Source organism: Bufo bufo, chromosome 1 (assembly GCF_905171765.1).
Source record: "Bufo bufo chromosome 1, aBufBuf1.1, whole genome shotgun sequence".
Lineage (NCBI taxonomy): Eukaryota > Metazoa > Chordata > Amphibia > Anura > Bufonidae > Bufo > Bufo bufo.
Genome location: NC_053389.1, coordinates 408,912,472 through 408,939,467, shown reverse-complemented (window position 1 = coordinate 408,939,467; position 26,996 = coordinate 408,912,472). Strand labels below are relative to the sequence as shown.

The following is a 26,996-nucleotide window of genomic DNA, read 5'->3' as shown; positions in this document are numbered from 1 at the left end:
ACAGTAACTCTGCAGCCTTATCTCAGCTGTTCCTAGGCCAGTGACTACATGTTCATCTGTCACGTGGCCTAGACGCAGCTCAGCCCTATAGAAGTGAAAGGGGCTGAGCACGATACCAAGCACAGCCGCTGTATAATGTACGGCGCTGAGCTTGGTGAGCTGAGAGAAGACAGTGGTGCACACAGTAGATCTGCAGCCTTCTCTCAGCTGTTCCTAGGCCAGTGACTACATGTTCATCTGTCACGTGGCCTAGACGTGGCTCAGCCCCATAGAAGTGAAAGGGGCTGAACACTATACCAAGCACAGCCGCTGTATAATGTACGGCGCTGAGCTTGGTGAGCTGAGAGAAGACAGTGGTGCACACAGTAGATCTGCAGTCTCCTCTCAGCTGTTCCTAGGCCAGTGACTACATGTTCATCTGTCACGTGGCCTAGACGTGGCTCAGCCCCATAGAAGTGAAAGGGGCTGAGCACGATACCAAGCACAGCCGCTGTATAATGTACGGCGCTAAGCTTGGTGAGCTGAGAGAAGGCAGTGGTGCACAGTAGATCTGCAGCCTTCTCTCAGCTGTTCCTAGGCCAGTGACTACATGTTCATCTGTCACGTGGCCTAGACGTGGCTCAGCCCCATAGAAGTGAAAGGGGCTGAGCACGATACCAAGCACAGCCGCTGTATAATGTACGGCGCTGAGCTTGGTGAGCTGAGAGAAGACAGTGGTGCACACAGTAGCTCTGCAGCCTTATCTCAGCTGTTCCTAGGCCAGTGACTACATGTTCATCTGTCACGTGGATCAGCCCCATAGAAGTGAAAGGGGCTGAGCACGATACCAAGCACAGCCACTGTATAATGTACGGCACTGAGCTTGGTGAGCTGAGAGAAGGCAGTGGTGCACACACTAGCTCTGCAGCCTTCTCTCAGCTGTTCCTAGGCCAGTGACTACATGTTCATTAGCCACGTGGCCTAGACGTGGATCACCCCCATAGAAGTGAAAGAGGCTGAGCACGATACCAAGCACAGCCACTGTATAATGTACGGCACTGAGCTTGGTGAGCTGAGAGAAGACAGTGGTGCACACAGTAGATCTGCAGTCTCCTCTCAGCTGTTCCTAGGCCAGTGACTACATGTTCATCTGTCACGTGGCCTAGACGTGGCTCAGCCCCATAGAAGTGTAAGGGGCTGAGCACGATACCAAGCACAGCCGCTGTATAATGTACGGCGCTGAGCTTGGTGAGCTGAGAGAAGGCAGTGGTGCACACAGTAGCTCTGCAGCCTTATCTCAGCTGTTCCTAGGCCAGTGACTACATGTTCATCTGTCACGTGGCCTAGACGCAGCTCAGCCCTATAGAAGTGAAAGGGGCTGAGCACGATACCAAGCACAGCCGCTGTATAATGTACGGCGCTAAGCTTGGTGAGCTGAGAGAAGACAGTGGTGCACACAGTAGATCTGCAGCCTTCTCTCAGCTGTTCCTAGGCCAGTGACTACATGTTCATCTGTCACGTGGCCTAGACGTGGCTCAGCCCTATAGAAGTGAAAGGGGCTGAGCACGATACCAAGCACAGCCACTGTATAATGTACGGCGCTGAGCTTGGTGAGCTGAGAGAAGACAGTGGTGCACACAGTAGATCTGCAGCCTTATCTCAGCTGTTCCTAGGCCAGTGACTACATGTTCATCTGTCACGTGGCCTAGACGCAGCTCAGCCCCATAGAAGTGAAAGGGGCTGAGCACAATACCAAGCACAGCCGCTGTATAATGTACGGCGCTAAGCTTGGTGAGCTGAGAGAAGGCAGTGGTGCACACAGTAGATCTGCAGCCTTCTCTCAGCTGTTCCTAGGCCAGTGACTACACGTTCATCTGTCACGTGGCCTAGACGTGGATCAGCCCCATAGAAGTGAATGGGGCTGAGCACAATACCAAGCACAGCCGCTGTATAATGTACGGCGCTGAGCTTGGTGAGCTGAGAGAAGACAGTGGTGCACACAGTAACTCTGCAGCCTTCTCTCAGCTGTTCCTAGGCCAGTGACTACATGTTCATCTGTCACGTGGCCTAGACATGGATCAGCCCCATAGAAGTGAAAGGGGCTGAGCACGATACCAAGCACAGCCGCTGTATAATGTACGGCGCTGAGCTTGGTGAGCTGAGAGAAGGCCGCGGCGCTCAGAGGACAGGTCATCAGTTGTAAAGTCTTGGAAAACCCCTTTAACAAATAACTGTTAAAAGGATGCATTTATGCATCTTGCGAATATATCCTTTATTGAAGTCATGTACCATTTTCATTATTACTGAAGCAGTGCCCGACAGCTCTGCCAGCCTTCTGTTCCATCTGGACAGTGCCTAAATGTCTGTAGAAAGTTGGATATATGACCAAACCTGTCATTTAGCCGACTCCATTGAAGCACACTGCACATGCCGTGCACATAAGCACAGGTTCTGGACACTTGGGAATTTAGCGTACTGTGTTTAGTGGAGTAGATTATTTTTCATATCCCTTTTTAAAGCGGTTTAATTCAGTCAAATACAAATCCCTGGGATCTAGTCAGTATTTTGCTTTTAATGATTGTGTGTGTTTAATTGATGGTCTCTGTGCACATGGTATAAATAGGTCTTGGCAAAATGATACGTTGCTTTTATTCCAGCTTAGATATGACCCTTTTTCAGCTCGAGGAAATGAAGCAAGTGGAGCAGCCACTATGTGTGTGTGCATCTGTCAGAGAAATAAGTGAAAATTACATATATGAATGCAGCCGTCTCCCAGATGTTCATGTTTAGCCTGTAGATCTGCTGCCTTTAAGCCATGTCAAATGAAAGCTTTAAAATACTGCTTTCTGTTTTTCAGGACAACTCCAGCCGTGATCTTTTGGCAGTGGATTAACCAGTCTTTTAATGCCATCGTTAACTACACAAATCGTAGTGGAGATGCTCCCATCACTGGAAGGTAGGAGGACGTATAAAACATGGCTCTGCGCCAGCAGCCTCAGCTCTCACGGCTTTTACTAGGCCAGTAGAGGCTTGGAGTCCAGCCATGTGCAAGAATGAAATGAATGACCTTGTGTCAGGAGCACACCAGGCTAAAAAGATGGTTGTCAAAGCAGGCAGTGTGTAGTGCTTGAGAACGCAATGAGGATTTTCTTCTGTAAAAATATTGTGGCCCTTCTGAAAAATGGTGTAATTGACAGAAGGCCTGCAGGGTGTTAGACATTCCTTGAGTGGTAGAAAATGGCTTCTTTTAGAGCTGAGATATCAGGTACCTGGTAATGTTGGAGATGTTACCATATGATGGTCATAGCAGTACTTCACTCACGCTGGGTTTCCTTCTCCAGATCTAAAGCCAAGAATGGGTCATAAATGGAGGACACATATAATGGAAACACTTGAGTGTTCCTCTTTTTGGTTCTACTCCTGGCTTTGGATTTAAAAACTGAATCATGTGGGAGTACATAAAGAGGTTCTCTTTGAATAAATTATAATGGCCACAAACAACCTGTCCTTGAATGTTAATAGGACTGGTTGTGTCCCTCCCTAGTAGTACATGAAGGAGGAGGGCAGGGCCTTGTTTTACCTCCACTGTGTCTCGGAGCCCCACTGCATCTATTGGTCTCTCTGTTCCCATCCTACTGCGCATAATTTCTATCTAATTGTAAAGCAGAGTTCCTGCTCTGCAATTAGTTAGAAGTGATGTGATCCATACCTGCAATATGTCTTCAGACTGAGCAGTGTGACAGGAGCAGAGAAACATGCAATGGTAATAAAGCAAGCCCTCTCCACATAGTTACATAGTTGATATGGTTGAAAAAAGACATAAGTCCATCATGTTCAACCAAGGGATAGGTGGGGATGCGAATCCCAGAAGGAAGTGAGACTCAGATTTCTACACATTTTCAAAACCGTTAATGTTGTTTACTTTTAAGAATTCATCTAAACCCTTTTTAAAACTATCCATTGTTCCTCCTGTGACCACGTCCTGGGGAAGTCTGTTCCTAAAATTCACCGTTCTTACAGTAAAGAAGAAGAACTTTTTCTTCTCCAGTCAGAGGCAGTGCCCCCTGGTCTTTTGAGGGCATTTTACATGGAACAGTTTTTCACCGTATTTTTTGTATGGCCCATTTATACACTGCTCAAAAAAATAAAGGGAACACAAAAATAACACATCCTAGATCTGAATTAATTAAATATTCTTCTGAAATACTTTGTTCTTTACATAGTTGAATGTGCTGACCACAAAATCACACAAAAATAAAAAAATGGAAATCTAATTTTTCAACCCATGGAGGTCTGGATTTGGAGTCACACTCAAAATTAAAGTGGAAAAACACACTACAGGCTGATCCAACTTTGATGTAATGTCCTTAAAACAAGTCAAAATGAGGCTCAGTAGTGTGTGTGGCCTCCACGTGCCTGTATCACCTCCCTACAACGCCTGTGCATGCTCCTGATGAGGTGGCGGACGGTCTCCTGAGGGATCTCCTCCCAGACCTGGACTAAAGCATCTGCCAACTCCTGGACAGTCTGTGGTGCAACGTGACGTTGGTGGATAGAGCGAGACATGATGTCCCAGATGTGCTCAATTGGATTCAGGTATGGGGAACAGGCGGGCCAGTCCATAGCATCAATGCCTTTGTCTTGCAGGAACTGCTGACACACTCCAGCCACATGAGGTCTAGCATTGTCTTGCATTAGGAGGAACCCAGGGCCAACAGCACCAGCATATGGTCTCACAAGAGGTCTGAGGATCTCATCTCGGTACCTAATGGCAGTCAGGCTACCTCTGGCGAGCACATGGAGGGCTGTGCGGCCCTCCAAAGAAATGCCACCCCACACCATTACTGACCCAATGCCAAACCGGTCATGCTGGAGGATGTTGCAGGCAGCAGAACGTTCTCCACGGCGTCTCAAGACTCTGTCACGTCTGTCACATGTGCTCAGTGTGAACCTGCTTTCATCTGTGAAGAGCACAGGGCGCCAGTGGCGAATTTGCCAATCTTGGTGTTCTCTGGCAAATGCCAAACGTCCTGCACGGTGTTGGGCTGTAAGCACAACCCCCACCTGTGGACGTCGGGCCCTCATCACCCTCATGGAGTCTGTTTCTGACAGTTTGAGCAGACACATGCACATTTGTGGCCTGCTGGAGGTCATTTTGCAGGGCTCTGGCAGTGCTCCTCCTGTTCCTCCTTGCACAAAGGCGGAGGTAGCGGTCCTGCTGCTGGGTTGTTGCCCTCCTACGGCCTCCTACACGTCTCCTGATGTACTGGCCTGTCTCCTGGTAGCGCCTCCATGCTCTGGACACTACGCTGACAGACAGAGCAAACCTTCTTGCCACAGCTCGCATTGATGTGCCATCCTGGATAAGCTGCACTACCTGAGCCACTTGTGTGGGTTGTAGACTCCTTCTCATGCTACCACTAGAGTGAAAGCACCGCCAGCATTCAAAAGTGACCAAAACATCAGCCAGGCAGCATAGGAACTGAGCAGTGGTCTGTGGTCACGACCTGCAGAACCACTCCTTTATTGGGGGTGTCTTGCTAATTGCCTATAATTTCCACCTGTTGTCTATCCCATTTGCACAACAGCATGTGAAATTGATTGTCACTCAGTGTTGCTTCCTAAGTGGACAGTTTGATTTCACAGAAGTGTGATTGACTTGGAGTTATATTGTGTTGTTTAAGTGTTCCCTTTATTTTTTTGAGCAGTGTATATTTGTATAGGTTAATCATGTGCCCCCTTAGACGTCTCTTCTCAAGACTAAATAAATTCAATTCTTTTAATCTTTCTTCATAACTAGGACCCTCCATGCCCCTTATCAGTTTAGTCGCTCTCCTCTGTACTTTTTCCAGCTGTAGTGCATCCTTTCTATGGACTGGTGCCCAGAACTGAACTGCATATTCCAGATGAGGTCGCACCAATGCCTTGTAAAGTGGTAATATTACATCCCTGCCCCGCAAGTCCATGCCTCATTTAATGTATGACAATATCCTGGTGGCCTTAGAAGTATACAGCAGGACACAATCTGTCCTATTCACATTTCGGGTTGGGTTGCTGGTGGCCATTATAACAAATTCCCAGAGAACAACTTTAAAGGGGTTGTCCGTGCTTTTACTGTTGATTACCTATACTCAGGATAGGTCATCAATATCAGATCGGGGGGGGTCCGACATCCCGCATCCCTGCCGATCAGCTGTATGAGGAGACGGTGCGTGCTCAGTGCGCATGTGCTGTCTCTCTTCGTTTGCTGCTGTCTATGGTCTTTGCCTTTAGACATCAGCGGTGGACCGGAGGAGAGAAGGAAGACTGCATGTGCGCACTGAGCCTGAACAACACCTTTAAGGGCAGCTCAGCTTGGAATTAAAGGGTACCTGTCCTGACAATGACATATCAGAAGTTTTGAGCAGTTGAGTCCGGGTGCTTAGATCCCCACCGATTTGCTGAAGTAAGGGAGCAGAATGCTCAGCTGAGCTTTTGTGCCTGTGCCCCTTTTTTCTCTGGTTGGCTCTTCTAGGAAGAGTGTAGTAAGGGTTGTATGGATTCATACAAGGTCTGTGGCCTGCTATTCATCTGTACACTGTTTGTTTGGAGAGCTGACTGAGCAGAGATGAAGGGGCACAAGCACAGTGCTCAGTTCTGTGCTTCTGCTCCCAAGTTTTGCAATCGGTGGGATCTCGGCACCAGGACCCCACTGATCAAAACTCGACATGTCATTATGCCTTCTTAGAAGTTTGCTAAAATGATTAATACACTTTAATTTTGACTACTGCTAGTGATGGGAAGAGATCAAGTACCTGTGCCCATTGCTGTACTTCTGATCAATCAACTGCCTACGGACCAAAGAGTGAAAACCTGCTACTGGCATGATTTGTCTGTGGCACCCTGGCATTTCTTCTGTGATAAAAGATTTGATCATGACCTTATCTGGTTATCGTGTCCTAGATGCTGTCAGTCATTATTCTGCATATATCTTCACCAATGCCTTGAGGGTTTTGCATTCTTCCTAAACGACATAATTTGTTTTCCTTTGTTTGCCAGCATGTTCCCGTGCTCATAGCCTTGCTCACCATAAGGAATGGAATAAGGACAGTGTGCCCCCTGCCTGTGGAGAGGTGTACATAGATAGTACTACTTCTTCTAACCATTTTCTAACACTGTCATTGCATTCATGTGCAGTTCCCTGCTATTAATATTGTGTGATCAGTAACAGGTTCCCCACCTCCATACATCCCTCATTACTGTTTAGCTTCCTTTATAATACTATAACATGGACATTGTAGTATTTGTATTAAAAATATAAAAGCAGTATAATTTAACATGGAATGAAACAAAATGGGAACTGCTAAGGAAATGCGCAAAGGGAGAAATTCATAGGTATTCAAAATATTTTCTAGTGCTACTCAAATATCCCCTCCCCCCCCCCCCCCCCATGTCATATTCACAGGGTATTACAATGCTGAGGACCGAATGTACCAAAGTGGGCTACTTTGTTTTAAAAGCTTACAAATTACTGTAGATCTCCACTCCACTAATGCCATCTCTCGTCCCCATACAAAATCATTATTTGCCGGCAGCAGACCATGATTAGAGAACACAATTTCCCTTTGGCAAACAATGATTTTTAAAGGGGTTTTTCCCATCACATACAATGAGGGCATATCGCTAGGATATGGCCCCATTTTCTGATAGGTGCGGGTCCCACCTCTGGGATTCACACCTACAACGAGAACAGAGCAGGGAAATGAATGAAGGGCATTCATTTCAGTGGGGCCGCCGTAAATAGCCAAGCGCTGGCTCGGCTATTTCTGTCTGCCCCATAGAAATGAATGGGAGCAGGGGCCGGGCGTGCGCTCCCATTCACTTGTATGGGAGCAGAACTTGGTGGTGGACAGACCCCGGGAAACCCGGGGTCCTCCAGCCACAGCTCTCCCCGCTCGATTCTCCTTGTAGGTGCAGGTCCCAGATTTCGGACCCGCACCTATTAGACAATGGGGGCATATCCTAGCGATAACTTTCATTATGTTCAAAAGGTCAAGAAGACCAATAAGGCCTTTTTATTACATGTGCTCTTTGCTGGTTATTAGAAATTAGTTATTAGAAAATACTAGGAAGGAGATGTTTTATGTAGTGCAGGAGCAGAGGAAGAGTGAGACTATAGCAAAGCACGAACACAGCTCACTATATCCCTGCAATTGCTACATTACACTGTGAAGATAACAGTGTTAGGGCCCTTTCACACTTGCGGCAGGACGGATCCGACATGCTGTTCACCATGTCGGATCCGTCCTTCCGCTATTTCGCCGTGCCGCTGGACCACCGCTCCGTCCCCATTGACTATAATGGGGGCGGAGCTCCGGCGCAGCACGGCGGTGCACGACGAAAGCCGCCGGACTAAAAAGTCGGACATGCAGGACTTTTTAGTCCGACGGCTTTCGCCGTGCTGCGCCGGAGCTCCGCCCCCGTCCCCATTATAGTCGATGGGGACGGAGCGGCGGTCTGGCGGCACGGCGAAATAGCGGAAGGACGGATTTCACATGGTGAACAGCATGTCAGATCCGTCCTGCCACAAGTGTGAAAGGGCCCTAATACATTTGATAAAAAGTAACCAGGTGACACAGCTGATAATTTTAGATTCTTTTATGTATTCCGTAGATGTTTATGTTTACAAGCAACAATAAAGGCTATGTTTTAATATGTAGCAAAGAGCACATGTAATAAAAAGGCCTTATTGGTCTCCTTGACCTTTTGAAAATAATGAAAGTTACAATTATGCCTTGACATGTGCTTAAGGTCAATATTTGCTGAAATTTAATATCCTAGTGATATGCCCCCATTGTCTGTGATGGGAATGCCCCTTTAAGCGTGCTTAAAAATTGCCATTGCCCGATGAACGATCATTGAGTAATCAGCTGCACTATTATACACATAGATTATTGCTGACGAGCATTCCTACGAACTCTAGTTAGCGATGATCTGCATGATTATCTGCTGGTGTAATACAGCCTTAAAGGCTATTATTTATTTTATTTTATTTTTTATATTACATTGTATGCATTATGAGGTAAATTTTTATTTTATTTATTTTTCCCCCAATTAGTCTTTATTAAAAATATGGAGTCCTTTTCTCTGTACAGAGCTTAGATTCTCTACTAGCAGAATCTGAATTATCTCTCTTCCCTGAGACAGGGAGCTGATAGGCTTCTTATCTCTGCTCTCAGTCCTTATAAACATTCATTATAGCTCAGTTCTTATCTTACTGATAAGAATGTGGCTTAAATAAGTTTTTATGACCTCTTAGTAATTTAAAGATAAGGATTATTAGAGGCACAAAGTGAAAGTGAACAGTTAACCCTTTGCAACAAAACAGCTCAATATTTTTAATAAAGACCAATTGAAAAAATATATCATTTTTAGTCCAAAATAAGTAAAATGCAATCACTGAAATAAAAAATTGCCCACAAAGGTGTACATAGCCTTTAAGCCCTAATTCCCACAGAAATTCAGAAAACCCCTGTCCCACAGAAAATGAATGGAAAGGTGGAGACGTGTGCTCGGCTCTATCCATTTACTTCTATGTGAGTTACAAAAACAAATGAGCAAACCATGGAGGGAGCCGCTCACATATTTGCAGCCACCTTTTCATTCATTCTACACTTCACCAGTTGGGGTTTGCTTCTTTCACAGTTGCACTATATCTGCGGGTGCCACAGTCGCACATTTTTGAGCCAGTAACTGATTTTAACATCTAAGTATCACCTTCACTTTCATCAGTGACTTTTGTTGACATGGCTCCATGCTTTTCTCGGACATATGCAAACACTCTTACTTCTTGTTGTTTTAGCCAACTGGGAACAGCTTATGTTTCTGCCACCACAGGTGCTGTTGCCACAGCTCTAGGACTTAACGCACTAACCAAGGTACTTCATGTGTTTCTACTTATATTGTGTCTTAAATGGCGTGATATACTAAAGCCATTTCATCACTTCTAACAATTCATGTCCCGCAGGTGATGCTTGCCACAGGTAACCTAAATATGGGTGATAAAACTATAATATACACAGAACTGGTCCAATGTATATTGCTTCATCCATTGGGGACCGTCCACATGGGGCGTATACGCTGCAGCTTTTCCATTGTGGAAGTTACAGCAGCAGCAAAGTGGATCCAGTTGAAGAAATCCCATCCTCACGCTGTGTAAATACAAATCTGTGCAGAAATTGACATGCAGTGTGAATGTAGAGTGTCCGTTTATGCCCACCAGTTACAATGGATAGGGTGAAATCCACTTTAAAAACAGTGGCATATCTGCAATGAACTCATGCAGAATTTTTCACACATTTTTCCTATGTTTTACCTAAGAGCGAACCTAGAATTCGGCCAGTACAGCTAATATGAGGCTGGGTTGTAGAGCACCTTCTTTCCCCTATATAGTATTTGTACCCACAAACGTTTTCCCTGCAGTTTCTTGTGTTCCTTTTACAAAATGTTGTGAATGTATATAGATCTGATGTGTAAGTCATCTAATCTTTGTTCCACTGTATAGTATGAATTGGAAGACAATTTTATTCTATAACATTAGTTTTTTCTATTACAACATAAAGTGGCGTAGTGTGTCATTGCTGACTGATAGTGAGGGTCCAATCAGTTACGTCTGGTTGATCAGTAAGTGATTGGATCTCACTAGTCGGACATGGCATATCCTGGCATTACAATTGTGTAATGTGGTTAGGTTATTACAGGTTCTCCTTGGAAGAAGCAGTTCTGATCCTAAAACATAGGAAATGTCAGCCAGTGCTGTTACTCAGACATCTTTACGTCCTACTGAAAGATCTGATGTTCAGAACAGACAAGTGTCCCTCTCTTTAGTCCTCATGCAGGGGAATTGGGTTATTTCTATGCGGTACAGTCTACTGTACCTTTTATCTTCTGTCTAAAATGTAGCATTTTCCAGAAATTGACTGTTTATTTCAGAATGTCAGCTGTCGCGAGGATTTGCCTGTTATGCTGGCTTACTTTGTAACACATTTTGACTTACAGTGCTGTAACAAAGTACTTACCCCCTTACAGATTGCTTTTGATTTTGCACATTTGTCACACCTAAATGGTTCAGATTATCAGACAAATTTTAATGTCAAAGATAATCTGAGTAAATACAAAAAGCAGTTTTTAAATGATGATTTCATTTATTAAGGGAATCCCCCCTCCATGAATTAACTGTGATTAACCAGTTTTTGGAAAGTTGAGTTCAATTTCACTAGCCACTCCCAGGCCTGATTACTGCCAGACCTGTTGACTCAAGAAATCACTTAATCAGAAGCTGTCTGACAACGTAAAGTATGCTAAAAGATCTCAAAAAGCAACACAGCATGCCCGATCTGAAGAAATTTAAGAACAGATGAGAAAGAAAGTCATTGACATCTAGTCTGGAAAATGTTACAAAGCCATTTCTAAGGCTTTGGGACTCCAACGAACTACAAGTGAGAGCTATTATTCACAAATGAAGAAAACATGGAACAGTGGTGAACTTCCCAGGAGTGGCCGGCCTACTAAAATTACTTAAAGAGCGCATTGACGACTTATCCAGGAGGTCACACCCCAGAACAACATCTAATGCACTGCAGGGCCTCACTTGCCCCAGTTAAGTTCAACAATTAGAAAGAGACTGGGCAAAAATAGTATTCGTTGGAGAGTTCCAAGGCGAAAACTACTGCTGACCAAAAAGAACACGAAAGCCCATTTTACATTTGCCAAAAAAACATCTTGATAATCCCAAAGCCTTTTAGGAAAATATTCTGTGGACTGATGAGACAAAAGTGGAACATTTCGGAAGTTGTGCCTCCCGTTACATCTGGCGTAAAACTAACACAGCATTTCAGAAAAAGAACATCATACTGACAGTCAAACACGCTGGTGGTAGTATGATGGCCTTGGACGACTTGCTGGAATTGATGGAACCATGAATTCTGCTCTCTACCAGAAAATCCTGAAGGAGAATGTCCGGCCATCAGTTTGTGACCTTAAGCTCAAGTGTACTTGGGTTCTGCAGCAGGACAATGATACGATGCACACCAGCAAGTCCACCTCTGAATAGCTGGGAAAAAAAAAAAATATTAAGGTTTTGGAGTGGCCTAGTCAAAGCCCCGGCTTAAATCTAATTGAGATGCTAGGGCATCTTTAATTCAGCCACATTGGAGGGTTTTCAAGCATGAACGGCCTGTTCATGCTTGAAAACCCTCCAATGTGGCTGAATTAAAACAATTCTGCAAAGAAGAATCGGCCAATATTCCTCCACAGAGATGTTTGAGAGTCATTACCAGGTATCACAAACGCTTGATTGCAGTTGTTGCCGCCAAGGGTGGCACAACCAGTTATTAGGTTTAGGGGCAATTACTTTTTCACATAGGGCCAGGTTGGTTTGGATAGCTTTTTCCCCCTTAATAAATGAAACCATCATTTAAAAACTGCTTATTATGTTAACTCAGGTGATCTTTGTCTGATATTAAAATTTAATTGATAATCTGAGAAATTTAAGTGTGACAAATGTGCAAAAACAAAAGCAATCTAAGGGGGGAAATACTTTTTCACAGCGCTGTATGTGCCATAAGGCATCATATTTTTATATTTTATGTGCACTATAAATGTTCACTTTACCATTTTTTCCACAAGTGATGTACTGTATACTATGTAATTTCACATGGCGTTGTATGTATGTAAAATAAGCACTAAGGATTTAGGATAATCTTTGTAGAATTTTTTATCTGACAGAAGACCATACAGTGTTTAATTAAAAATTTTCTGCATTTTTTAGCATGTTTCGCCACTAATAGGAAGATTTGTTCCTTTTGCTGCTGTTGCTGCTGCTAACTGTATCAACATCCCATTAATGAGACAACGGTAAGAAACAACATGTTTGGCAGAAATTAAAGAGCATCTGTCACCTTCAAAATTGTTTTTTAAAGTAAGCATTCCGCCATGTAAGGGTAGGTACCTTGAAACATAACCTTAGCTTTCCTGTTAAAATCCGGTCCTCTAATCCTGAGAAATGCTTCTTTTTATTGTGGATGTAGCCACATGGTTTGGTGCCCCATTGCTCCCCCACATGCAGTAAGCCACAGGGGAGAGCAGAGAGGATAGGAGTGGTATTAGGAGGTAGTAGAATGCTCCCCTGGGCCGTAGAGTAATGGAAAGGGTGCAATTTTCCTTCCCTTTCGGGCACATCCTGGTTATGGGCGTTCTCTTGCTGGGTGTTGGTTAGGTTGCTCTTGGTGGTGAAAAAATTGTGAAGTGCAAGGCAGGGTCCCCTGAAGTGTAGGAACAATAACGAGGCAGATGTAACAGTAGAACAGTCCTTTACTGAACCGTTCTTTTACTGGCAGATAAAGTTTCAATACTGCACCGCTCAGACTTGCGTGGGCAGGCAGATTTTCCACAGCTTTGCATTTCACAGATCTTACCGTTCTTACTGCTGCAAAGGTAGTTAACAGACCAAGGTCTCTCTTTGACGCAGTTTTCCCCCACACAGTTAAGCATCTAGAAAAGGGGGTGCAACATTTCTCACTTTTTTTTTTTTTTTTATGCAACCATGGGGCAGCCCTCTGTTTATGACAAGTTATGTTCCTTTTACCAGGTTGCTGTACTCACAGTAAACTGTTACAGTTTCCTCAGCGGGATGTGGGCCTTAGCAGATCTCCAGTTTGCTTGTAAAGTATGTCCAGACTACCAAAGTCTTTCATCTCCTGGTCAAGTTAGCTGTGGAGTCCAAAAGTCCATAAGACAGATTATCTCCACAGATCTTCCGCACGTACCACCTTTCAACACTGGCATGCTCCACAAATACCTATTTTTTTGTTTTACTCTACATCATCTTTTCTCTGCATCTGCTCACTGCATCTAAACCACTCCCTATGGGGAGGGTGGAAACAGCCCACGGTTACTAAGGCCTATTAACTCCATGTGCATAGTACATATTTCTAACCCTTTTAGCAGTGGGGCAATTTGTAGCAGTGGAACACTTCTAGTGCCTCCCCTCTTGTTTCCCAGCGCCTGAGATTTTTGGGGTGGTAACAATGATGAAGGTGGAACCAGGCGCAATGAAAGGAGAAAGGAACAGCACTGTCTATGGTGCTCTAAAAACTAGATTTGCATAAAAAATAAAAATAATTTGTTATTATTAGAGGACCAAACTTTCACAAGAAAGGTATGGTTACCGTATGTTTTGAGGCACCTACCGTACATTGTGGTATGCATGCTTGAAAATGATTTTGGAGTTACTCAGTGAATGAGGGGGGAAAAAACGTGGTAAATCTGTGTACAGTATGTTATTTTAATCCAGCACCAGTAGATGGGTGCCTGTTTGTCAGATTTTCTTGGGCAGTTATAGACCAGTGTATAAAATGCGCTTGTAAAGGTAGAGAACCATCAGAAAATCCCAAAATAAATATTAAAATCTACAAATTAACTTTGTTGCTTAACCAAATAGGAAAAGCCTCCATTTGTCTGGTCTTGTGAAATCCCACATGTTGCGATGGTGTGTCTGAGGTTTACTGCTTTGCAGAGCAGTCTGCTAACAGATACATAGGAGCTTCAGAAGTGGTCAGAGAATATTCAAAATCAGTACCAGATAAGTGAAGCTAACAACGTAGATGCGGAGTCTGAAGGAATCTGCCAAGAATCCCTTTGTCAAGCAATGGAAGTGTTCACATTGATCTATGATTATCTTTGATTATTTAAAGGGGCTGTTGATTAGAAAAAAAAAAAGTTGTGCTCTGCCTAGCATTGCAATTCACCCATTCTATAGGAACAGCCTTGTACCTGCGGTTGCAAGCACATGTCTGCTTTTATAGCAGCCTGTGTAAAGGTTTCTGTTAGGGGAGATTTATCAAATCTGGTGCCAAAGTTGGAGCAGTTAACCGAAGTAACCAAGCATATTTACTTCCCACCCCCAATGCCTTTTAAGCAGCCACCTCATTGATTGCCATGGGAAACTACTGCACTGTATGAGGGTCCCATTATAGCTCAGTGGGGATTGTCTAGGGTCAGTAGTATCTGTTTTATGAGGGATCTGGCACTAGAGTGTGAACGTAGGCTTATGCGTTTCCTTTGATGGAATGGCATATCGGTTAACATATTTCTGTATTACATATCGCAGGGAATTGAAACATGGTATTCCTGTCACAGATGAGAATGGCAACCGGATTGGAGAATCTGCCAATGCTGCTAAACAAGCCATCACTCAGGTGGTCGTCTCTAGGATCCTTATGGCTGCTCCAGGCATGGGTGGGTATTTCGTGACTAACTAAAAAAAACTATGTGGCCCCATGTTGGTGGGTCCAAATTAACAGAAGGTGGAACAACACAAGTAGGCAGGGACAACAGAAGTGTGCGGGCCAGAACTACGATAGTACAGCACAAAATACCGCCCCAGCGGAACCATATACCATAGTACAGCACAAAATAGCTCCACCTTGTTACAGTATTCAACTGCCTCATTGTCCTGAAGACGCCGATGCAGTTGAATTCAGGAGGTGCAAAAGTGCATGATGTTCCTACATTAAAGCTGAGATCATCAGGTCATTATGTACCTGGCTGGTGGCCATGAGGAGGGCCATGGCTAGTCCACCGCCGACTGTTTTCTGGACCAAACATAAGGAGAGTAACTGAATAGTAGCAGAGAGCTCTCATGTACATGACTGTATTTTTCATTCATGTGCTATCCGCATTTTTTGCAGATAGCACACTGCCTCTCTCATTTCTATGGTGCCGTGCACACATCTGTGTTTTCTGCAGATCCGTGTGGCTATTCCACAAATTATAGAACATGCCCAATTCTTGTCAATATTGTGGACAACAATGGCTATTTCAATTGATGGGAGTTAGAACAATTTAGATACGGTTATGTGCATGAAGCCTTACCGGTATTATGTGTGGAGAGAAAGTAAGGGACGTCCAGAGCAGGCAGTCTGTATGGTGCTATTTTAGGCTACTTTCACACCTCCAGTGTGAAACTCCAGCATGGCTGTTCCGGGGAATTGACTGGACAAACTGCAGCATGTAGCGGTTTGTGCCCGGTTGGTTCTCCGCTTGTCTGCCGGAATGCTTACAAACTCCGCCGGACCCCATTATACCTAATGGGCTGGCGGACATTCCATCCACATCCGGCAATGCCGGGTCCAGGGAATTCTGACAGGCTGTCCTCTGCCGGAATTAAAACCGGAGGTGTGAAAGTAGCCTTAGGCTACTTTCACACTAGCTTTTTTTGCGGATCCATCATGGATCTGCAAAAACGCTTCCATTCCAATAATACAACCGCATACCCCAGTCATGAACGGATCCAGTTGTATTATGTCTTATATAGCTACGGCGGATCCGTCATGAACAGCATTGAAAGTCAATAGTGGACGGATTTGTTTTCTATTGTCTCTATTGCTTGCAGCATTATTCTGTCCGCGATGGGAGTGCAACCGAACGAAATGCATTTTGGCAATGGACAATGAATAGGGACAAAACTGAAGCGTTTTCATCCACTATTGAGATCTTATGACGGATCTCAATAGTGGAATTGAAAACGCAGATGTGAAAGTAGCTTTAGCCAGTAGAGCACACAGTGATGTCAGTGAATGGGGAATGGTTTTGGTAACTTCGCCTCTACTGCTCACTAACACTGAGAAGTAGTTGTTACTGCCTATCCACGGATCCTTAGTGTACAGATCACCTGAATGATAAAAGTAATAACCTTATGTGTGAAATGAGCCCAGAAGAACCAGATACAGGCAGATGTGACGCAATGAGACAGCTTTTTTTTAACACACATGCTTGTTTGAAAAAGGCTGTTTAGCCGAAGCGCGTCACGTCTGCCTGTATTTTGTTTATGCCAACAAAGTGAAGATTTATTAGCATCAAAAAGTGAGTGCTGACCCACTTCTCCTGAGAAGACCTATAAAAGTGATATAAACTCTCTTATCATTAACATTTACAGCGATTCCTCCATTTATAATGAACAGCTTGGAAAAGAAAGCTTTCCTCAAGGTAATAATACCAGTTTGGTATATGTAGATTAGTTGTTTTGAGCTTGCAGACCTTCATGTCTCACACACGTTTCCACTATTTTTTGTATTTAGCGCTTTCCATGGATGAGTGCCCCTATACAAGTAGGAATAGTGGGATTCTGGTAAGTGTAATAGTTTGGTATAAAGTTCTCTGTGGGATAGACATAACAGGGGAAGGGAGTGACGGCATCAAAAAAAGAGAAATCAAACTGTCAGATATAGGGAGTCATTCATCAAACTGGTGTAAAGTAGAACTGGCTAGTTGCCAAAAGCAGCCAATCAGATTCCACGTTTCATTTTCCATATGACCTGTGAAAAATGAAAGGTGGAATCTGATTGGTTGCTATGGGCAACTAAGCCAGTTCTACTTGACACCAGTTTGATAAATCTCCCCCATTGTTGTTTTTTTGTAGTCAATTCCATTTTGTGAGTTTCACCATTAGGGCTTGTCGGAATGTTTTATACTGATGACTAGGGATGAGCGAACCCAAACTTTACAGGTTCGGGTTCGTCATTCGGACAGTGGAGGAATCCCGTTATGGATTCTGTTATAACAGAATTCTATGACGGAATGCAAAAACGAAAGCCTTTAAGATGCATTCAGTTTTGATCTGTCATAGTGGAAGTCTATGGCCAAGCATAACGGATCCGTCTGGTTTCCGTTATGCAGGTCGAAAAACAGTCCTGCATAACGGAAACCATGCAGATCCGTTATGCTTGGCCATAGACTTCTATTATGACGGATCAAAACGGAATGCATCTTAAAGGCTTCCGTTTTGCATTCGGTCATAGAATTCTGTTATATTCAGTTTTAACGGAATCCATAACGGGATTCCTCCACTGCCTGAACGCCGAACCTGTAAAGTTGGGGTTCACTCATTCCTACTGATGAACTATCCTCAGGTAGGGGTCCAACACCCGGCACCCACTGCCAATCAGCTGTTTGAAGAAGCCGCAGCGCACTCGGCTCACCAAGCCCAGTGTCGTACATTATACAGCGGCTGTGCTTGGTATTGTGCTCAGCCCCATTCACTTCTATGTGGCTGAGCTGCGTCTAGGCCATGTGACAGATGAACATGTAGTCACTGGCCTAGGAACAGCTGAGAGAAGGCTGCAGAGCTACTGTGTGCACCACTGTCTTCTCTCAGCTCACCAAGCTCAGCGCCGTACATTATACAGCGGCTGTGCTTGGTATCGTGCTCAGCCCATTTCACTTCTATGGGGCTGAGCCACGTCTAGGCCACGTGACAGATGAACATGTAGTCATTGGCCTAGGAACAGCTGAGATAAGGCTGCAGAGCTACTGTGTGCACCACTGTCTTCTCTCAGCTCACCAAGCTCAGCGCCGTACATTATACAGTGGCTGTGCTTGGTATCGTGCTCAGCCCCTTTCACTTCTATGGGGCTGAGCCACCTCTAGGCCACGTGACAGATGAACGTGTAGTCACTGGCCTAGGAACAGCTGAGATAAGGCTGCAGAGCTACTGTGTGCACCACTGTCTTCTCTCAGCTCACCAAGCTTAGCGCCGTACATTATACAGCGGCTGTGCTTGGTATCGTGCTCAGCCCCTTTCACTTCTATGGGGCTGAGCCACGTCTAGGCCACGTGACAGATGAACATGTAGTCACTGGCCTAGGAACAGCTGAGAGAAGGCTGCAGATCTACTGTGTGCACCACTGTCTTCTCTCAGCTCAGCGCCGTACATTATACAGCGGCTGTGCTTGGTATCGTGCTCAGCCCCATTCACTTCTATAGGGCTGAGCCATATCTAGGCCACATGACAGATGAACATGTAGTCACTGGCCTAGGAACAGCTGAGAGAAGGCTGCAGAGCTACTGTGTGCACCACTGCCTTCTCTCAGCTCACCAAGCTCAGCGCCGTACATTATACAGCGGCTGTGCTTGGTATTGTGCTCAGCCCCATTCACTTCTATGGGGCTGAGCTGCGTCTAGGCCACGTGACCAGTGAACGTGATGTCACTGTCCTAGGAAGAGCTAAACACTTAGACAACCCTTTTAAATTGTGAATTTTCCAACATCCAACATAATGTTCTTTTGAGATTTCTGAATCAAATTTTTTATTCTTGTGGAGAGTTAAGTTGTTCTTTCATTTTTTTATAGCTTAGTATTTGCAACTCCTCTTTGCTGTGCATTATTTCCCCAGAAGAGGTAAGTGACAATTGAAACACCTTCTGCTTCTTCGTAGAATTACTTGAATTATCTTGAATAGTGATTTATGTTTCTTTAAGACTATGCTCACTCTGCCGTCAGAGCCTCTGTCTTTAGTCGTGGCTACATGCAGTGTTATTCTTCCTGTCAAAATGAAAACCGCAGTGGAACCCAACAGGCCCCATTAGAAGTCAATGTGGGTCCGGCAATTTGACGGAGTTTCCATTATATGGTTAAGAAACACACAGAAGCATCACTATTTCTCTGTATGTTGTATTTCTCTTGCACCCAAGCTCCACTAATTTCTGTGTCCAGCCCCTCCCTGGCTGCTTTGTTTGACAGGGCTAGGCGGCGCAGCATGAACATTTATATACCTGGTTCTGTATGTGTTTAAGGAAAGGGTAGGGATGCTGTAAATTACACTATGAAGGAAGAGCACAGCCTGTTTACTGTCATATCTTCCCCTGTACAGCTTCCAGTGATCCCAGGGGGATACAGAGACTTTTCTTCATATTATCACCTCTCTTCCCCATCTGGGAGTATATATGCCGTCCATCACATTGGGAGGCGAGGGGTTATTTCTACAATTGGATTGAGAATATATGAGCGGTTGCACATGCACTCACCCCCTGCAGAGTCTGGACTGGCATGCATGATTGTAAAGTTTTGGGTAGCATTTTTAACAATGTACCAGGTGTCTACTACTATTTATATTACATATTTCATGTTTTAGTTGCATATGTCAAAAGTGCAAGAATTGTCCTAGCAGCAAAATAATTTAAAAGGGTTTTGTAAAGTTATCCCCTACCAACAGCATAGAGGATACCACTGGGAATCACAAGAACGGGGACCCTGGACCCTGGAGCCCCCCACCCCTGAAATAAACAGTGTGGCAGGTTGGGTATGCACACATCTACTCCATTCTTTTGTATAGGAGTGGTGTTGATGGAACTCTCTTCTAAAGGACTAGGGTGTCTGTGCGCATGCCTCGCTGACCACACTGCTCATTTTAGTGGCATTGGGGTCCCTGTTCTCTTGATGGGTGGTGTTCCCAGCGGTAGGAACCCCACAATCTATCTTCTGGATAGAGGATAATTTTACATAACAGGAATACCCCTTTAAGGCTTTAAGCACACCACAAAGCTGTGTGCATGGATCCTGTTCTGCAGTATACCTTGTGCCACTGGGTACAGGAGGCACCATCTTCTCCCCAATGGGCATTGCCCCCACATTTTCTTTTCCTTACTACTTTTCTCTTATTCTCAATTGGTGTTTTTCTTTTTACTTTTGCAAGTAAAGATTTTGTTGCAAGAGTCTACTGTTGAGCTGACTTTATAGCCATTGTGTTTGTCACACTGAATCTCAAAAGGTACACTATTCTTGTTAATCGATAACTGTTCTTTTTTTTTTCCCCCTTTTTTTTTTTTTTACATAGCTCAATGTCTGTGTCCGGACTGGAGCCTGAACTGCAAGCACAAATTAAAGAGAACAGTCCGGGCTTAGAGAGGGTGTACTTCAATAAAGGATTATAATCCTGACCACACAACCGTCCTACAACCCTCAAGGCCATGCGTGTCACAAAATGTATGTCGTTGAACTCGGGAGAGAAAGAAAGCAAGTCCTAAACCTTTTAAAGAAGGAACACAGAGTATTTTTTATAGGTTTCAGAAAAAATGCTGGTTTTATTTTTCAATGAGTATTATTTGACCATACAGTAGAAAACATGTCATTATATGTACAGTTTAATGGGGTACACTTCTCAATTGGATCTTATTAGGAAGAATTGGCAATGAAAGCATTATTGGCATGGAAATAAAGAAAAAAATACTATTTAGGCTGTTCAGGAGGCAGAAAAACGGGTAGGATTTTTATTTTTTTCCCCCAGTACAGCGTCACAAAGTCAGAGAGCTAGATCTAGTATTGTATCTGTATGCCATTGACTTCATTGGGGCTGAGCTGCAATACTAGATACAGCTCAGGGACAAACCCCTAAGGCAGAATGTTCGCTGTAATGTCTAGTGACAGCAAGATCAGCCAAATTCCAGTGCAGTAACCCTCGAATCTCTCCACATATCCACACTTGTTTACATCAGCTTACCATTTATTTATCTCCTGCCAACAGTGCGACTCAGTAGTTCCATATTGCCTTGGAAGTATGCCAACTGGGTGTCATCATCCTAACTGACAAAGGTCAGTTACCTCTGACCCATTACTTATACATAAACCACTAAGTGCACAGATGCCATACCTATATTGCATAGCCTTTAATATAATACAGCATTCCAATATGTTCATAAAAGTACAGTGGCAAAGCCATTGATGTTTGCATAGAAGACACACAATTCTATGCAAATTACTCATTTGAATGTGGATTTCATTATATGAAGCTGCCAAGTAGATCTTTACTACCTATCCAGCAGCCTAAATTGTGTGAATATTTTTCATACAAGCTAAGGGTAAATGCAGTTCAGGTACATCAGTATTTGACCGTGCCAAATGATTGTTTAGCCAGTTTTTCATTGGGACATGGACAAAGGCAAGATATGAATAGATAACGGAGCACTCCTTGATGTTGAAGGAGCAAGGAACACTCCTTGATATTGAAGATGATTGTCCCCATTGACCAAGAATGGCTTTTGGTGATCCTCTTCCAGGCCTATTGTCTGCCGTGTCAGATGGGCATTACATTCCTTTTAAAGGGGGTTGTCTGACCCCAAAACCCAAAGCAGTGGAATGAGTTTAACATAAAAAAAAGACACTCACCTGTTCACTGGCACCCTGTTCCAGTGCAGAGGGTCCTTTCCTATTGCTTCCAGTCCCTTATGGATCTGATGTGTGGCATGCCATCCATCAACGGGTGCACCACCGGCTGAAGAGCTGAGCTGCAGGAATACAGTGAGTGGAGCTGTGTTCTGGGGTGAGTGGCTGCTGCAAAAGGCTGACCCCAGCCAATCTGATACTGATGGCCTATCCTAAGCATAGCTTATCAGTATCCATAACAAGGAAAATCCCTAAAACTCCACTTTTAAAGGTGTTTTTCCTTTCGCAACTTTTATCACCTATCCACATGACAGGAGATAAATGTATGAGAGTTGGAGTGTGAATGGAAGCAGTAGTGCACGTGCCTGACCACCGCTCCATTCGCCTCTGTAGGGCTGACGGACATAGCAGAGTGTTGTTCTCCACAGTCCCATGGATGCTTACACAACACTGCTTCATTCTCACAGGGAACTTCATGATTGGCGGGGGTCTCTGTGGTCAGTTTATTTGTTAATAGATGATAAATGTTATCTGTGGGAAAACCCCTTTAAAAGAAAGCATCACATCTCTTTACCAGGTCCCATCCAGTACAAAATCCTGATAATTCTTGACTAAGACTAGAATCACACTAGCATTAAAACCATCCGGCTTTCATGGGACCCGGAGGGATTCCGGCCTGAGCCCCGGGATTCGGCCGGCCGGACTAAAAACAATGCAATGGTGAACTCCAGCGTGCCGGATGGTTTTAAGTGGTGTGAAACTAGCTTAAACCTGTGAAAGTGGTACAAGTTTTGGTATTTGACCTGTAACAACACAGCAGCAGAGCATCACTGCTGAATGATTATTATTTGTACCTTTGGTGCCTAAAATTAAACACCTCATGTGCTGCCTTTCCTTTATCCCCTTCCTATGCTATTACATATATATGAGTTTTTGTAAAAATTTATTTTTATTTTTTGTTTGTAAAGATTTTTTTGGTTTAGCTCTGGTTATTGTTACAACATTTCTCCAATATATATGTTATTATTTTTGCTTAGTAAAAGTACTCTCTCAGTTAATACTGTCGTTCAGTAGTCATTGGTTTTCCCTTTTATCAAGCTACTGTTTTGATATGTAGAATTTTGCATAGGCTTTGGATTGCCTATTTTAATCCCCATGTAGCCGGGACCAAAAGCAGATTACAGAGAAGCTAGAAAATACTAGACTATACTTTGCACAAGTATTATACAGTCTACAAAGAGAAAGCCAGGGCTTTTACGATCTTTGTGTCCTGCTGTTGAGATTAGTTGGGGCCACAAGTAGTTATATTACAGAGCTACACAGCCAAATACCCAATAACAATTTTGTAAATCCTGAAGTAAATTGTGAAATTGATCGTTTTACCTTTGTAGAAAGTGACATAGCAGTAAGCACTGTTATTAAAGCGGTGAGGGTTATACTGCACACCATACATCTGCAACATTTCCTGTAATGAAAGGAAATATCTTAAATTGGTAAATATTCGTTTTAACAGGTAGATTTTCAGAAAGCTTGAAGGGGTTGTCCACCGTTTAAGTCATCAATTATGATCCCCCGCTGCTCCCGTTACGATGCTTCACAATAACCCGTCGGTTCCTTCTTCATGGTCGGTCCCTCTAGACTTGCAGGAAATGACCGGTCAGCCATTCACTTGCCACAGCAAATGATTGACCCGATTTCTAACCGATTACTACTGTAGGTCATCTTCTTAGAACTTCCAGTACTGTACAAGGTATATTTGAAATGTGTTGAATTACATTAAACAATCACTGCCACAAGAATGTTCTATTCTCTGGCCTATTAGAAAGGCACAAAGTTGTGACTTATCTACTGATTTCTGGTCCTCAGCTGTGTCATGGGATCGGCAGTGACTCTTCAACTGACATAACATCTTATGTTTGCGCAGGAAGTCAGCTTCTTATGAGACTCACTTCGAGGTTGTCATTGGAATAGAGAAACTGACTTCCTGTCCACACTTAAGATGCTGTTTCAGCTGGAGAGTCAGTGTTGAACTTGAGTTCCTTTCCAACGGGCCAGAGAATACATTTTTGGGGGGAAGTTCTTAACACTTCTTTTTATTTTTTAAATATATATCTATATATCCTTAGGCTAGTCTAATGGGGAATGCTGTAATCTGTTTCAATTGGCAGTGTGCTCAATAGCAGCATATGGTTGATTGTCTCAAAAATTTTTGTTGTTAAAAACTAATAATTTAGATGAGGAATCGCTCTTTCAAACCTCAGTGACTTTTCAACCATCTCACATTCTCATCAATTTGATGTTTGAAGTTTTAAATTTGTCTGCTCATTGATCCTGTTAATATGGTTTATTTTAGTAAATAGGTTGTGATGTCCAAGATATGATGAAGATGGTTTGTTTGATTTCCTGGTTAATTTCTCAGTGAGTCTCTTGAATATTTTTGGTGCTTTTGTAGGGGTGCACAAGACTTATGGGCCAAGGGAGGGCTTAGTAATAGAACGTGTGTTTCATTTATTAGTTGAAGGCTGTGAAGTTCTTTAATGATCGGAGAACGGAAGCTGCGATAGGGAATTCTAAAACCTTGTGTTTGTGATATTGCATTCTGTGAGTTGTGCTATAAACTGAATAGATTAATAATTAGATAATAGTGAGTATGTCTGATCGTGACAGGCTTAAAATGAATGAATGTATCTTGAGTATTTTCATTGAGGACGTGTAACTATTTCATGTGCCACTTGTGTAAAGAAAACATTTAATAGATCTGAAGCTTTTTTCATCTCTCAATAGTTGCGAACATCAAACCTCCCTTTTTTGCAATTATTTGTAGGGGTCCAGAAGGGTTTGCCAGTGCATTATTTCTCCTGCATGCTGACACAGGTTATGAGAGATGCTACATCGTGAAATCATTTATTATAGGTTGTTTTATTCGTGAATGACTGCTGACAAATAAAATTTTCTCAGAATCGACTCATTTCACCAGAAAATTGCAATGTCCATGTCTAATTTATAACTCAGGGTTTAAGCAGATAATGCAATACATATTTATATCCAAGATTAAATGAGCACCACCAATACAGTTACTACCAGTCCAACAGTGACTTGGGCTCTCCACATTCACCAATTAGTTAGGCAGTGTTCAGGAACCCTTCGCTCTAGAAGGTTTTAGTTTTTTTTTGTTTGTTTGTTTTTTACACAAAAAACAATGTGTAACAATGTGGTCATTGAGTTTGTTTTATCAGCATAGGTCACCATATATGCCAACACTTGTCTTCAACTACAGCAAGACATTTGGGGAATGGTCAGTGAAGACCCTATGGTTCACAACCAAAGTTTCCACATTTAACTATGGTTCAGGAACCCTCGCTTTAGGATAGGTTATTATTAATTTTTTTATTTTCCCAAAAGAGGTCTAAAAATGTGGATATAGTGGTATGTTGACTTGATGAGGCTTGATCAGCAGTAGCCCTTATGTACACGAATGCCAATTGAATTCACACATTTGGCATGGGCATGATCAACTACAAACATGATGCAGTGTGGTTGACATATATAATATTTAAAAGGGTTTTCCAAGATGTTTATGCTGATGACCTATCCTCTGGACAGGTCATCAGTATCTGATCGGTGTGGGTCCGACACCCCCGACAATCAGGCGCTCCTGTGAGCCCCGCAGCCTTCTCGAAGCTCACCAAGCACAGTGCCGTACTTTGTATAGCGGCTGTGCTTGGGATTGCAGCTCAGTCCCATTCACTTCAATGTTTCTGAGCTGCTCCTAGGCCACGTGACACATGAATGTGTAGTCACTCGGCCTAGGAAAAGCATAGAGAAGTCTGTGGCGCTCGCATGAATGCTAGTGTTTTTTTCAACAGCTGACAGGAGAGGGTCCCAGCGATCAGATACTGATGGCCTATCCAGAGGAAAGTCTCGGAAAACCCCTTTAAGTCACGTATTTATTGCAGTATGTTCTATTTTTCACACACACACAGTTTTGTGTTCTCTTCTGACATGAATGTGCTGGCAGAAGTTAAATTAAGAATAAAGAGCAATTACTGTATACCTAGAAAAACAAAGGTATACTACAATAAAAGAATATTAATGTGATGGCCATTAACATATTAGAATACCATACCCACAGCATGGAGTCATATTGCACCTCTGTGTGCGTCTGTTTTATACTTGACCTGCTTCATCATATGCCATATTATTGACCTATTTTTCTCTAGACACGTTGTTTCTAGTTGAGAATGTCTCCTTAATACAATGGTGTATATGGTGCATGAGGCCTAAGTGCACAGTTCTAAGCAAATGATCTTGTTCTTAACAAACTGAATGGAGGCTTTGTACTGTAGTCCAGGTTTAGGACCTTCTCTGGAGAGAAAAGGGAGAAGTTCCAACTCTTTGCTCGTTAAAAACAGAATTATAGTTTTCAAGTGTAAATCCTCCCTAAAGATGTTGTATTTCTTTAGAGATATATATATTCTAAAGAGCTGTTTAATATAAGAAAAAGAAAGCTACTTTTTCCCCAGAAATGGCACCACTCTTGTCTGTAGGGGCGGTAATGGCTTTTCTAGGTAAAAACACATTTTTATTTTATTTCATACATCCCCTTTAGATATTTTGGTTCATGAGAGATGATTTTTGAGGGGGGTATTGCTTGTCTCTAGCTGTGATAAGGGTATTCTGTCTGTATAGACAAGTATATATAAAGAAACATGCCTCCAAATCCTGTCATCAGAGCTGTGTAGCTGAGTACTTTGGATACTCCATTTTGACCTCCTATGAATTTAGATCACTACATGTGCTTTGGTTCTTTTTTTTTTTTTTTTTAAGTAGTAATTGTATAAAGCACAAAACTCCTTTACTGTTACCAACACCTTTTGGTGCACATCATGTACTTATTTTCTTTGAACCAAAGAACATCAATTGTCATACCCAAAGCTTCAGTCTTTTAATGTTTTTCTCAATCGTGTTCATTTTTGTAGTATAATAAAAGAACAAACTGGAAACATAACTCATGTCATTGTAAAATGTTCTAGAGGGAAAAA

At 43.2% G+C, this 26,996-nt stretch overlaps 1 protein-coding gene across 1 annotated transcript in view; it reads left to right on the top strand.

Annotated features, from left to right (window-relative positions):
• The window catches only part of SFXN1 (sideroflexin 1), a 36,730-nt gene extending 16,004 nt beyond the window's left edge, over positions 1 to 20,726 (top strand). Inside the window, exons 4-11 of the mRNA XM_040406290.1 lie at positions 2,837 to 2,935; positions 9,821 to 9,896; positions 12,788 to 12,873; positions 15,128 to 15,255; positions 16,955 to 17,004; positions 17,097 to 17,146; positions 19,147 to 19,194; positions 20,630 to 20,726. Coding sequence (XP_040262224.1) covers positions 2,837 to 2,935; positions 9,821 to 9,896; positions 12,788 to 12,873; positions 15,128 to 15,255; positions 16,955 to 17,004; positions 17,097 to 17,146; positions 19,147 to 19,194; positions 20,630 to 20,726 — 634 coding nt within the window. The remainder of the gene's footprint in view (positions 1 to 2,836; positions 2,936 to 9,820; positions 9,897 to 12,787; positions 12,874 to 15,127; positions 15,256 to 16,954; positions 17,005 to 17,096; positions 17,147 to 19,146; positions 19,195 to 20,629) is intronic.
• The last annotated feature ends 6,270 nt before the right edge of the window (positions 20,727 to 26,996 follow it).